Source organism: Ruditapes philippinarum, unplaced genomic scaffold (genome assembly GCF_026571515.1).
Source record: "Ruditapes philippinarum isolate M1 unplaced genomic scaffold, ASM2657151v2 ctg99_1_1_1_1, whole genome shotgun sequence".
Taxonomy (NCBI): Eukaryota; Metazoa; Mollusca; class Bivalvia; order Venerida; family Veneridae; genus Ruditapes; species Ruditapes philippinarum.
Window position 1 is genome coordinate 77,042 of NW_026859045.1, and position 15,164 is coordinate 92,205.

A 15,164-nucleotide genomic window follows, 5' to 3' on the forward strand; every position below is an offset into this window, starting at 1 on the left:
ACTTAAAGTGAGTGATGCAATAAAGTTATTTTTCAAAGTGTAATTATCCAGTAGTCCAAAGAAAAATAGACGTATTCTTTAATATTATTTATAGAATGTTTTAGATATCTAATGCGATTGATCTCATACAAAAAGGCAAAACACTTTTCATGTATCAAGTGTCATTCATTTCTCATCTGTTTTAAACTTGACCTTCAATCGAACCGAACCTGCAGCATTTCAATTTTGTTGTTCTGAGCGTTTTTTAGAAATTAAATTCTTTATTTATCTCTATTTGATTTTCTATATCTTTAATACTTCATGATATTATATTTGCTATGTGAATTGTTAACTAGGGCAATTTCATTACTTTTTTCATGAATTATTTATAGGTTTGCAATAGTTTGTAGGTAGTTATCATCTATATCATAAAATATTCAGGAGAATTTTCACCGATGAAGATAAAGTAAAGTAATTGGCTGTGGAGCTTCATAATTTTCTTCATTATTTTATATATATCTAAAATTAATTTCTGCACATATAAGAGGGTTACTATTGTCTAACTTGCACTAGTTTGTTTATTATGTACGATTATCATATAATTGAGTTTAACTATATTTTTCAGGCATGCTTTTTATTATTCAGGTTTCTCTATATAAATGTCAAGATTATTCATATTTCAATACTTGAAATATCTTTTTCCAACGACATGTTGCTATCATGACAAACACATTAAGAAGACAGCTAAAACAAGTTTGTAAATTAATACCTTCATATTATGAAGAACGAGAGGACTTTGAAACTCATCATGAAGAACAATTTCTGAATTATGCTAATACAAATGCTACGCATCATTCATAGCTGCCTCAAAATGCCAATTGCAATGATTGCATACTAGTCGATTGAGTTTTTCCTTAGAACGAAATCGTAGAAACCATAATGGTTACTTCTTTATAATGACGTGTCGATAATGTTGCACTTTACATTGCACTGCATAAATTACGAATAGTTTTTACCACTTGAATTCTACGATTCTGTGAGTCTATTACTAAGTATTTTATATGATATGCACACGAGATATTATTTTGAAACAAAGCGAAATCTTTTGTATTGAATGTGCCATTTCTTCTAACACTGTGGATAAATGTTTTATGCGACCTATACGTAATAAGTTTTAGTACCTTAAAACAAGCACCTGATTCTTAGACAAGTTTTTGTTGTCTTAGATTTGAACATTTTCTTGATGATCTTACTGCGGGTTTGGATCACAGATGTTATTTTTTTAGAATTATTTTGATTACACACTGTAGTTTATATCAAAATCTGGAAACAAAGTGATCCCTCGGAAGCATTCCCTCAAACTCAATCGACTATGCAATAATTCCCTCAAGTCGTACTATTATATAAACAGGGACAAATATTTTAATGATTAAGATGAAAAAGAATACAGTGCATTATATATAAGGGTTGCCTTTCCACTACATTAGGTCAATATGATATCATAGAGTACCTAGATGGTCATTTTTTATAAGGCATGTTTGTTCAATAATCAGCAAGATCATGCCATTTGTTTTTTGTTATTGAAATACCATATTATATGAAATGTCCTTTAATAAAAATACGAGGTTCGAAAATTGTGAAACAACTACATTAATTTTGTTTCGCAATATCCTCGAATGAAACATATTAAGAAAATCGATTTACAATATTTTTTCAAATCATTGGTAGCTCCTTTTATCAAGCCTTCGGTTTTTCTCAATCATTGTGCATCATAATGCTGTAACACAACATCAGAGTTTCTATATTGTTCCAGCAATAACACCACAATGACACTTAACCCCCATCATTGACACAAATAATTCAGGCAGTAAAAAAACGTTTATTCTAGGTTTGTCTATATTGTATATGCTTATGTCTAAATCATCGTAATCAAAATGATGACTTTTTTAATGGGAATTTATTTTTTTAGCATTTTATATTGTGATACGGATCTGCCAGTTTTTGTATTTTACTATTATTAAAAAATATATGTTCAGTGATATTACATTCGGTGATATGTTTAGCCAGGTTTATATGTAGAAGATTGTCAGTTAGTTATATAACGTAGGTATTCAATGTCACATGACCGTGCTTTGATTAAAGTTCTTGCGATGTACACCTAAAATAAAGGAAATATCAAATTGTTTGTATATGGTGTTATGTAACGATTCAAGAAATATTTCTGTGGTATAACTGGATATTCATGAAAAAAAAGGAAAACAATAAATAAGAGTTTAATGTGATGGTTTCTGTTTCTCTGAGACGAGACTAATTTAAGTGTACTATAATACAGCACTTTGGGAATTCCAACCTGCAACGATATATGTTCGACTTTAGCTGAGTGATGAAAATAAAATTATTTTGCATAGTGTTATTTACAAATAGTCTAGAGAAAAGTAGACGTTTTCGAAAACGTATTCAATGACAATGTTTCTAGATTTCCGTAGATATTTAATGGGGTTGTAATAATACAAAAAAGGCTTTTCATTACATATGTATCAAGTGTCAGATAGTATACTCAAAAACACATTGAAGCACACCGATATGTTGGCTGTTTAATGCAAAATAACATAAATATCAGACAGCAAATGTATTTAAATATCAGACACTAAAACGTCACTCTTACGTTTTATTATTTTATTTATTTATTTTTTTATTTATTTTGAAATTAGGTATGTCAAATCATTTATGTGATACCAATGATTTCAGAGCATTCATCATTGATGAAGAAAGTATGGGAAAGCCGTATACTTAATACTAAGTTCACGATGGTGAATTCTCGAAGAACGAAACTACTGAAAAGCTCAACAATTCTTTTCTAGGGAAGACTAAGAGGAATAAAAAAATCCATTATCAAAGTGGCTACATCCTTCGTTGGCCTAACAATGGGCCTTTCAAGTTAAGGCATTGAAAAAATAAGCCCCGCATTTTCTTTCTTTGCTTGTTGAGAAACCAGAAATTTTGCTCATAAAACTATAAATGGTGTTGCTGCCCCGGGTAAGTATGAAAAATCATTATAATCATCATATTTTAGTGAAAATTTGTAAGCCCTTCATTACGAAACATAAATGTAGATTTAATTGATATGGTTTGCACCGATAAATTTACCCTCAACAAAGGCACATGTGTTTTTTTTTTACAATATCATTCAAGAAATGAGCATTGTTTACATCTGTGAACACATTTAGTATTCGTTTTACCGTTATTTCATAATCATGAATGACATCACCAAAACCTTCAATCACCAGTCACTGTGATTACACAATATCACGTGTACTTTATTTATAAACTTGATTTTCTTCGTCTCTTATATATGATAATTGTATTTGCTATGTTTATTGTTAACTGGGGCAATTTCGTTATTTTTCATAAATTATTCATAGATTTTCATTATCTGGTAGTTATTATCTCTATCATGAAATATTCAGGAGAATAAGATGTGTTTTCTATATTTATTTTCTTCATCATTTTATTATCTTCATTTATTTATTTGCAAATAAGAGGATTAATATTTCCCTTTTTTTGAACGTTATAAATTAGCTTTACAATATTTCATACTGTAACTGTTACTTTATTTTGTTCATGGATGTTCATTGTTATTCAGGTTTCTTTATATAATCTCCAAGATTATTCTTTTTTAACATTTGAAGTATCTTTTTCACAACAACATGTTGCTATCATTAATGGCAAACCGTTAAAAGGACAGGTAAAGCATGTTGTTAATTAAAAACCGTCATAAAAGACAAAATTGAATTCGAACACTAATTAGTAGCCTTATTTCTTCAATTACAAGTTTTACAGTTATATATTTAATTATAAACTTATACAAATTGTTATTAAAATATATTAATAGATGTCATGGTAAACATAAATATGATACATTGGAATCTACAAAGTGTTGTCCTCAGTTTAGTGCCTTGCAATTAACATGCTTTATACCTTTCTCAGTGAATGCCTCTCTGTTTTGTATGTAAACATGAAATTAAATCAGTTTTTCTATCAATACTTTTGTTAGTAGCGGAACATTAATGTAATGATGCATAAAATATATTTAATGCTGTTTTCATAACAAGCTAAATATACAGTTAAGGCCACTAGACTAGGAATTTAATATTGTTAAGCACAAAAGGATGTGCATTAGCGCTAAAAATACGTCTGATTCGAAATCCGCGTTCCGCTAATTATTTTATATTTTGTATAAAGAAACCTGTTTATACGCGACAGTTATATGTTATTCTATTTCATCTATTTATTTATTTTGAAATTTAATTACCGGGACCGCCATTGCAATCAGTTAATTTTGCCTTGCAGTCATGATTTCATCATGCATTCACTTAACGAACATTCGCCAAATACTACCGGAAGTAAATCAGTAAGAAGATAACCCATTCGAATTTAAGTACAATTTCAACATATATGCAACGTAAAGCAATAACATTACAATAGAATACTGTACAAAGACTTATAACAATCTTATACAATTTTAGCTTTAGATATCAGGTACCCGGTGATACGTAATTCTACGCACAAGCTGTTCCCTGCTAAGAACCACTGACGTGCCGGGCCGTAAGCTAGCTTAATATCTTGATAATTGTCACACGTGAAAGAATCCAAAGAACTCTGCAGTACTCGTACACAAAACGGTGAGGGGCAAGTTATTTGAAGTCGACAACCTTAGAAACTTGAATTACTTGTACCCCAGTATGTTTTACTAAATGTAACAAGGGTTTCATACGATGCGCGCACATCCTCAAAATTCTGACACCACGAAAACTTTTTCAACCTGCATTTTGAACAAAAACGAAGCATGTATATATTCAGAATAGATTTGGATTTAATTTCTTATGCGAAGAAGATGTCCTGACTTCTGGTAATAATATTCCAAATGCCTTGACATTTAAATGTTACAGAAATTGAGTAATTGTCGATTTAACTGAAAGTTTCAGATAACTGGAAGTGAGTTTATTGTAGAATCTATTTCATGGATATATTTTCAATCTTTGTTCGTTTTGCTTTGTATGAAAAATATATTATTATAAAATGAAACTATTTACAGGAAATAGAATCTTTCAGATTAATCGACTTTTTCTCAATTTCTGTAACATTTCAACGCGGGGTGTAAGCAGTATCCAGAATCCAAATCGTATTCAGCGCCAAGTATTGGCGAGAAGGGGAAGTATTGTGTCAAGGCATTTGAAAAATTTAAACTAGAAGGAAATACATCTTCTTTCCAAAAGAAATTAAATTCAAATATATCCTGATTGTTTTACATGACTCGTTTTTTGTTCAAAATACCGGTTGAAAAAGAATTCGAGGTATCAGAATTAAGAGGATGCGCGCGCATCGTATGACCCCCTTTTTAACATAATCATGAGAATCACACATTGTTTGATATGATAAAAGATAAAAATCTCAAATAAAATAGAAGAGGATATATCCTTCAACATGTATTATAATCTTAGAGTATATAAGACATTTTGATAACAATGATCCAAATGCATTGTCGTACAACAGCGGGTATCAAGTGCTGTGGTGGCAGCTATAAAAAGTTGTCCCGAATTTCACATTAGCGTTGTTATATTTCTCTGGTCCTTAGGGATCATTGATTTCAACAATAATGCTCAAGCCGTCGGTAGTGAGCGTGAACGATTTTGCACTGTTTCATTATTACTCATGGACAGACCGAGTCTGCAATATTAATGTAATTTTGATTTGGTAATGCTTCCGAGGATAACTTTTTGACCAGATTTATTTTTTTTCACGACATATTTTTGTCATGATTTTTATTATTGAAATTCTATGAAAATTGATGAATTGTTTTTTCTTCGTTTGACAATTAAGCTGTACATACAAGTATGCATTGTTATTTAAAATGTTTGAAATTCCTTATCCAGCTACATACGGGTTAAATGTTCCGAAAAACAAATTTTCTTTGGATATACAGTTTGTGTATAGAAGAGTCAGATCCTTGTTTAAATTAAAAAGCATGAACCTGTTTGGTTTATACAATTCCGATCTGTCATAGTATTTAAATTATAGTGAGACGAAACTTTGATTTGTTTCATTGTTAGCTAGGTGTATAACTTTACGTTTAACGTTTGTTTATGAACGCATTCATAATATATAACTAACTCTATCAATGAATGTATTTTCAATGTGAATGACATTGTGTCCCTTTGACATGTCATGGGTGAAGGTTAATATCTGTTTCACTTTTAGAATGATAGAACTCATAGTAAACAGTCCTTTTAATTGTAAAAGATATCATTTACATTCGGTATAGTTCATATGATGTATGCTTTACAGACTGAAATTATGCCAGTCAAATAAAGCAAATGAGATTCGGAAATTAAAATATAAATAAGATTGATTACAAGCTTGATGTGCGAATATTTGTTACAATCTTTTAAAGTTATGCTAATGAACAAACTATTTCGGCCAGTCTAGGTTTTATATACGCAGAAAGAAAAATACTTCTTATTTATTTGTCTTAATTTAACAAGTTCTATTTTTTTAGCTCCTCTTATTTATAGATTTATTATTCATAAACTGTTGCAACATTCATAACTATAGCCACTAAATAGGACAACTTTTGCACCTCTATTACATGTGATGATGGGATGCGGGTTGTGCGAATGGCCAACAATTTCCAAGATGGCCGACATTTTAAACTTTTCAGAATAAAATGGTATTTCACAATTAAAGTAAGCAGTGCCTTATTTCAATGTTCTATGTAGCTGACCTACTGTTGGGTCATTGTGCAAAGTTCAAGGAATGAGTTTTGTGAATTCGTATTAATAAAAAAGAAACTTTATATAATTATTTATAGAATTCCATGCTATGAGAGTAATAAAATAAAAGAAACGTAACCCTAATCCACTTGGACTAGTTTATGTACTGATTCAGAGTAAAAAATTACAAAATTTTAAAAGTTTCTTTTATTAATAGTGTGTTGCTAGCAGTTTAAAGAAGAAAATGTTAACATGAAAACAAAAAAAGAGTTGAACAAATAACATATAACATCGACTTTCAACAAACAATAAAACACCTCATCAATATAGCTTAAGTAGGCATGATTTCACAAATTCTTTTTTGTACCTTTAAGACAGATGCAGCTAGAAGTAAACGAATCAAAATTATGTAATCTAAGTAAACAGCAACAGTATTGAGATCTACAATTAGCTCAAGTTTTTTAATTGTTTTTTTTTGAAGCCCAAATAAATGAGAAAGTAACCATTGTAATAAAAGGAAAAACATATGCTTGTGTCAGGCTTTTCAACTGCAGTGAAATATGAATATGAAGACATTAACAATGATGAGGATCGCTCAATGAACGCAAACCCGAAATGCTCAGATGGAAAATCATCGAATATAATAGCTATAAAGTCTTAATTTGATCTTATTTAATACTAAATCAGGAATGATTAATGCTAAAAATGTCAAATACTAGGTGCAGACTAAAGTCACATTAAAAGCCAAAGAAATAAAAGTTTAAAAACTTTAAGTTCCTTTATTTTTGACTTTCTTAATACATGTTTTCTCAAGACCTTGTCAGAATAATTTCACAATTACAGCCTGATTCCGTTAAATATGACACAAACTATGCTATTAAAATTACCAATGAAAAATGAATTTGCAGTTGCAGTTAGACTGTTACAGGGATGCTACAAACTAATAATATTTACAGAAACATGATATTACAGGTATTCTTGTATAAAAGTTTACGACTGATTCAGTGATTCTGCTATTCGTTACTTGTTTTTCATATTGGGCAACCGGTCCGTATTGATTTTTACGCAAATGTGTGTTATGTTTTGGTAATACGATAAATGGGGGCCGTCATTGTAATCAGTGGCCGCATGTTATAAGAATCACGCATACTTACAAGGGCTGTCGGTAGAACATCACAGCGTTGTTCTGGATAGTTATAAAAGAACCAGGACCATAAAGAATTTTCTATATATTTAAAAGGGTCATTATTCTGTCCAAATCCATGAAACAGGTGTTGGTCTTGACCAGTGACCTTCTATTATGCTCTTAAATAAGTGTATGAGGTTTCATCCCATTCCCTTATGTTATTTTGGCGAAAACAACTTACACGCAAAACGTCAACCCACGCGTGACGCCGACGCCTTGTGAGTACAATATCACACCTATTATTCGAAATGTCGAGCTACATAACACGCTTGCATGGTTTTATCCATATTTTTTCTCCGTAAATGTACACCTGTTTTCGAAGTTACTTATTGCAGGAATAAAAGTCTATGAGTGTGTCATATCTATGAAGAGTATTGTTCATATGAATTATCTTTATCATGCAAATTTGCTCGAAAAACATCATTTGATGGTGACCATCTTGGATTTTGAAACCAAAGTGAATTTTCTACCTATGTTACTTAAACATTATTCCAAGAAATTGCCATTTTTGTCCTACATTGTAATTTTTCATTCAAATGGCCATACATAACTCCCTTTTTGTCATTCCCACATACATTGTACATTTTGGCGGCCATCTTTGATTTCGGCGGCCATCTTGGATTTTAAAAATTGGATCCCAGGCAGAAATAAAATGAAATACAATATCCTGTTACCATGCCAAGTTTAATGCTTATCACAGAGGGTGCGCAATTATTTCACTGATTTCTTGAACTATATGTCATTGATGGGATACAGATTTTTTTCTAAGCCAATCTATAGCTACTGTATAATTCCGAAATAACATCGGTAGAATGCCTAATGTTTTGAATTGAATTCTTGGTTAAAGATAACGCACTTTTGCAAATGATGAATAAACAACCTACACATCAAGCATTTATTCAATATGATGATATTACAAATATGATTAATAGAGTAAATGTTGTAGAAAAAGAAAACACAAAGCCAATATGACTCCTTAACTTACACTGTAATATAATACAAAACTGTACAAAGTAATGATTCACACATACAACAATTATATGTTAATTTCATTTTCTTTTAATGTTTAATTTTGTTAGGTAGATGCATTAAGAGTAATGTACAAACATATATTTTTTTGGATCCAACATATTAATCAGCATATCAAATAGTTCAGGTGGGTAATAGATATATCGTATGCACCTACAGTGTTATTTAGAACAGTATAAAAACACACATCACACAGTCAGGCTAATGAAAGAACACACGCTCACTTTTATCATTTCCCATAGTGTTTTATTCACATGCTTTATACAATCAAACTAAATATTATATTTTAGTATACTTTCCACGCACTTCATTTGTAGCATAATATTGGAAGCAATAACAAACATATCTTTTTTACGAAGCAACATAATGGAAATTAGGGACAGAAACAAGCTTATACGCCTGCCTTGCCATCTTATTGTTGTTTAACATATAGGTAAGAAGTGTTGAAAACAAGCACAATCTATGTCCTACTCAAACTATTAATATGTTTCATAATAAGCAAATAAATAGTTAGAAAACATGATTTGAGACGTGCAAACAAACAAATCGGATTTTATATTAGTATAATCAAACTGAACAAAACACTCAGGGTAGCAAATGAAGAGCCACATACTTCTGCCGGAACAAACTTAATTAAGCGTGATTCACTTATCCAATAATTATGTTTTGTTACACATTACGTGCTTATTTTGTTCATTTTTCACCAAAATGGTCCTTATAAATAACTAGTGGTTCCTCATATTTGTCAATTTAACTTTATTTAACATGCAAATACTATGAAATTATGCAAAGACACAATATCCTACGAGTGAAAACAAAAAGTCTTAATGTCTTTTATGGGGATATTTAACGATTTAACGTTGTTTTTTTTTTGTCTTTCTTTTTCTCTTTTATTTCTGTGTCTACGATGAAGGATAACTTGAACAAACGTACCGGGTCAAATATAGAAGTTAATGAATAAAAACCCTAGTTTTGTTTTACGCAATGTTAATCGTAGAAAGCAATGATAAAATATTTGCTACAGAAAACATAGAGCAAAATAAGTTCAAATTGTATATAATGTACGGGAATATAACTGTATGAAAAGTATGCGGTATGATGAAATTTGATATTTCCTTCGCAAACAAAACTTCTATGAATAGTGATAGAATTTTAAGTAGACTAAAACAAAGGCTCTTCATCTGGTAAGACTATTAAACAACAGCTGCAATAGAAAGAAATACATTTTAATTAATAAGACTTCATAAATTTGCAATTGCTTTCAAATATAGAAATGGTTTTCCGTTCGTCGGATTTTATAAACATAAGCCCGATAAATATTTAATTTTCAAAACATTGATATAATTCATACATGTAGGACATTTGTGTATGAATTAATGAAAGACTTTTAAAACTTTGCATATTTCTTTTCTTTTTTAATTTTTGCAACATAAAAAAATTGACAGTTATTAATCCGAGATATTCTTAATCTTAAAAAAAAACAGAAATATGAGATGAACATTTAGAAAGGAACAATTTGATATTATCAGGCAAAAATATATTTTATTATTTATAAGATAGCAAACTAAAACAATAATTTAAGAAATTCTTACCCTCAATCCAATCTCTGCAATACCTGCTACAATATCTATAGTATAAAATGAAAATCAATTAGACTAATTTTATGGTACTTTTGAAATGTTATAGACATAAATGTAATAGCCCAATTTCGTGTCATTAAAATGTGATCTGAGTGAAATCCTTATGAAATATAACGTTTAGGTAACAAGAAGTACTAGAAAGTCGAAAAATAAGAATGAAATAATTTATAGCAACAAAGCAAATATGAGATAAATTGTCGTTTCAATAAACTACGGCTTTAATTGTTCCGAAAGTTAAAACTTGATCACGATTCACATGTTGAAGAAATAAAAGAAGCTTATTTATGGACTTAGAACAGCCGGATGTGTGTCTCCGATCAAAATCTTATTGCATTAAGTATATAATGTAACATATTTATATTAATTTATTGATATTTTCGTACTCATTGCATTTTCATTCATCTCTTCATTCCTCCGACGTTGCTCATATTCCTGCCTCCTATTCATTTCTTCACGCCTTTCTGCCTGTCGATTCCTCTCAGCAATTATTCTCTCTCTTTCTTTTCTTGCTTGCTCACGGCGTCTTGTACTTTCCATCTCTTGATGCAAGATATTTTCCTTGGTCTGTATCGTTTGTCTTTTATTCAAAAGTGTTTCTTTATAATTCTCCCACACTATAATTGCCTAAAATATAGTTTTATTATGCGTTGTCCGTTTATTTGTTAGTAAGAAGTTACATAGCTTATTACATGTATTAGATATGTATTTTTCACGTAATTATTATATAATTATAATAGTTTGGAGTGCTGTTTATTAACATTTACTGACAACAACTCATACATTAGATTAATAGATGAACAATTAACAAGTATATTACAAAATCAAATTTAACACATGTAACTAAAAGAAAAAAATGTACCAAAACAGTGATAATCTAAAGTGTAAACTTGCATAAAACAGTTAAAACTCACTTTTGGACCTAGATTAACACACTGCCTGTATCTGTCCTCAAGAGAATCCATGTCAGCTCGAAACCTATCGGAACCGCCTATTACAAAATAGGACCTGTTAGTGTAGTTTGACTCAATTGTTGAATTCAGTTTCAAAAGTTGATCATTTGCTTTTTCCTCAGAAATGCTTTGAAAAGCACGTTCTGTTTTTACCTGGATAAAGTAAATAGGGTTGAAATGTAAATATATAGAGGATATTGAGTGGGTGTAGGTTTAATACTAAATTTATTGAACGAGTTGAATATAATCATATTATGCGAGCCTCTGGCGAGCATTATATTGTTTCATTCAACGAGTTCAATAAATTTAGTATTGAATATACACGAATATAATATTCTTTTATCACATTTATAAAATAAGAACGATAAACTGTTAACAAAAGTGTTTTTCTTTGACGCGTCTATAGTGTAACGCTAACATTAGCGTGCTTTAACGCTATGTTTATAGCGCAAATGACGTCACGTCAAAGTGTTATTACACTAATGTAATATCGTCTAGTGTAATATCATTTTTTATGAAATGGCTTTATTACACTCCTGCACCGCGAGTTATGTGATAAATTCAAATATCGAATACTTGTCTATCAATTACATCCGAAATGTTTTAGTCACATGGGATATGTTTAGTTAATTATTCAGTTCCTAAAACCCTAAAATATGTTTCATCTTGTCTCAGACACGGCATGCAATTCATATGAGTAAACTGGCGGTTACAATCATATAAGCGGTATATTTACACTATGTCACTCTCGGGGTAAAACTTGATATTTCAGAATAACGTGTTTGCTTTCGAACAAAAATCAGCAAACCTCTAGTGTGACTTTTATATGGTATATATTAAACATCGCGTTCACATTTAAGTAAATGCACGATACCATAGCATTTTTCATATTGTATTTTTATGTGATATATTTCTTAAACAAAAAAAAGAAAAGAAAAAAAAAGCAGCCTGATTAGAAACGCAGAAATCGCTCATCATGTTACTTTGTTATTGGCTTCACGCATTCTGGTGATTTATATTTCTGATAATGATATAAACACAGTGCGTAAATATTTTTGAAAAGTAGCAATTTAAATGAACCCTAAAGATTCAAAATGATTTGCAGTCAATGCTTGCAATATTGGTTTTAAGATGGCTTTCGTTACAATGTTGATCATAGGGAAACGTAGAACCTACCTCAAACAGATACAATAATGAGTTCTTTTGTCCTTCAATGTCATACAGTCTTTCCTTTAGTTCAGCCTTTAAGGAAACTTGTATTTCTTTGTGGACAGACTCTGCTTTTGAATAGCTCGGCCATTTGTGTTTCATTTCTTGTGTGTATTGATTTACTGCTTCTTTTATCATAACATCATTCTGTTCCCGCAGTAGACCAACCAAATTTTTAGATATCCCCTCCAAATTATCCTCAATAACAGCATTAAATATCTTGCGAATGGCTTCAACAAACACTATAAAAAGGATGTTATATTTTTATAAAGAAAATGGATTTTATCCTACATGATTATTTAAGAATATGAACATGTCAGCTCAGAACCAGTATATAAATGGTAATCATATGAATAACATCATAATAACATGTTAATATTTGATTCAATCGTTAATTTGTATCTTGTGTTCATTGATATTAGAAAGCAGTTGTGAAAAGTCAGCGAATATGTTGCTGTCATACAAATTACAATTTTACGAATTACACGTACAGTTTAGAAATAATCATTTTAGACTTTCAATAAAAAATTTATACTGTGAACAACCATCGTGTAGAAAAGGTTTCTTACATAAAAAATCTAATAGCTTATAAATTGAACTTTTTTGTCGAGATGAAAGGCTGCGTTCATTCTTTAACTGAAGTATAATTATGACTGTTAAGGTACACCACCCCTAATGCATTACCTCCACTTTAAAGAGTATACAAAAAGGCCAGACTCACTGTCAACTTCATTGAAACTAAGAGGCGTTGCAATTGGTTCAAATCCCAGAAGCGGCAACTTTTTTCTTTTTGTTTCTTTTCTTGTTAACAATATCAATGTTTCTCTAAGATCCCTTCTGGAAAGAAAAAAATGCCAAATTTATTTTCAAGGTTTAATTAAATAAAAACTTCACGGTAGCAAAATTCGAAGGAAAAAAAAAACAGCCCATCATTGTTGTAAATTTTAAGGATATATTGAATCAGGCTTTTACATAAAAACATGATAAAATTGATGCTTGAAGGGGTGGAGTAGGGTAACATTTGTTTGTACATATCAAACACATTTTGTTGCGAAACAATCATTGTGCTCGTGTAATTTGTTTGCTGAATGTTATTATTTGTTTATCAACAATGCGCAATAGGAAAACATTTTTCATTGTGATAATTTTTTTTTATAGATTTTTAAGAGTTTCCTCATTTCTAAAAAGATCCCTCTAAAAGCAAAGTTTTTAGTTTAATAAAAATGTCAAAAATAGTCATAAAGCACACAATTATTTTTGTTTAACGTTGCATACAGGTGACCTTTAAGACATATGAACGTCTTATGTTGTCATTTTTACAGTTTTATAGTGCTCACTTGTGCCCATTAAATATAAACATGACATTAGGTTTTACCATTTGCTGTTATCCGACCACCATTGTATGTACATAAGGGTTTTGTCTCTTTTTTCAAGTACATTTCTAATTGCTGTCTACTTCGAATATATTCTTGATCTAGGTCTTCATCTCGCATTGTTCGAAGGTTTCGTAGCTTGGCCCGCACAGTTGGTCTCTCAAAAAAGAAAGCCATGATAGAACGGAAACATTCGGCATTTTCCTGTCCTAAGAGAACCCTTAGCTCTGCTTCAGGATTTTGAGGAATATCTAGGTCGAAATCCCGATGACAAACTAATAGCATAGGCGTGGAAAACACTTCATGATGTTTCCTGTATCTTTTGAACATATGACACACAAGTATGTCATTGTATAGGAAAATTAATGGTATTGCAAGAAGTATTCAATCAAATCAAATCTTTATCTTGCAAACAACGCTGATGTGACTATAAAATGGTAAGAAATGTAATCTTGTATAGTGAGTATGGTGGCTGATTTGTACCATTCGTGTTTTCGCCCCGCGACCCCGCCAATCTAAAAGTCGAGAATTAACAAATTAGAATGTTGGGGCGCGGAGCGAAAACACGCTAATTACCTAGGGCACGGGGCGAAATTTAATACTTTAAGCGTCGCCCCGCGGGGGCGAGGAGCGAGATCTTAGAAATAAAACTGCGGTGCAATGAGCGATAACACGCTAAAAAGCAGTTAATAAAGGAAATAGCGCGGCAAAATCTGTATATATTCCGCAAAAATAATCCGGGTCATAACTATGTGTTAAATTGTCCGACCAGGACTTGTTTATCCTCGCGCATTTTGTTAGTTAAAAATCCAATTATCATTCATTAAAATCCATTTAGTAGTTGCTGAGGTATCGCGCGGAAACGAAGGTTACACTGTATGTATACATTGTATCATCAGTTCCTACTATTGTATGTTCTCAGAAAGATATTCGAACGGTATGACAGATAGACGGAAAACGACTCAACAATATTCAATAACTGATTCTATCGGCGGGCATACACGCTTTAATTAAGCTTTCAGAGTGTA

At 30.9% G+C, this 15,164-nt stretch overlaps 1 protein-coding gene across 2 annotated transcripts; it reads right to left on the reverse strand.

Annotated features, from left to right (window-relative positions):
• Nucleotides 1-8,816: 8,816 nt before the first annotated feature.
• On the reverse strand, nt 8,817-14,498 carry LOC132754990 (guanylate-binding protein 1-like). Of its 2 annotated transcripts, XM_060745766.1 has the most exons (7): nt 14,139-14,498; nt 13,485-13,600; nt 12,731-13,005; nt 11,516-11,707; nt 10,988-11,228; nt 10,557-10,591; nt 8,817-10,168 (listed from the first exon to the last, which is right to left on the reverse strand). In XM_060745766.1, coding segments are annotated over exons 2-7 (771 nt in total). In that variant the 5' UTR covers nt 13,486-13,600; nt 14,139-14,498; the 3' UTR covers nt 8,817-10,141. The 2 variants fall into 2 exon arrangements, with proteins under 2 accessions (XP_060601749.1, XP_060601748.1); XM_060745765.1 differs by lacking the exon at nt 13,485-13,600 and having other exon boundaries at nt 14,139-14,497.
• Between the last annotated feature and the right edge of the window lie 666 nt (nt 14,499-15,164).

Bases quoted from the DNA above. Each gene is read 5' to 3' on its own strand.
- LOC132754990 (XM_060745765.1), bottom strand. From the start codon at position 14,466: ATGTTCAAAAGATACAGGAAACATCATGAAGTGTTTTCCACGCCTATG. The intron at 11,229-11,515 runs GTGAGTTTTAAC...ACTATATTTTAG, and splicing joins GTGTTAATCTAGGTCCAAAA to GCAATTATAGTGTGGGAGAA. The intron at 10,169-10,556 runs GTAAGAATTTCT...TTTCTATTGCAG, and splicing joins TTGCAGAGATTGGATTGAGG to CTGTTGTTTAATAGTCTTAC.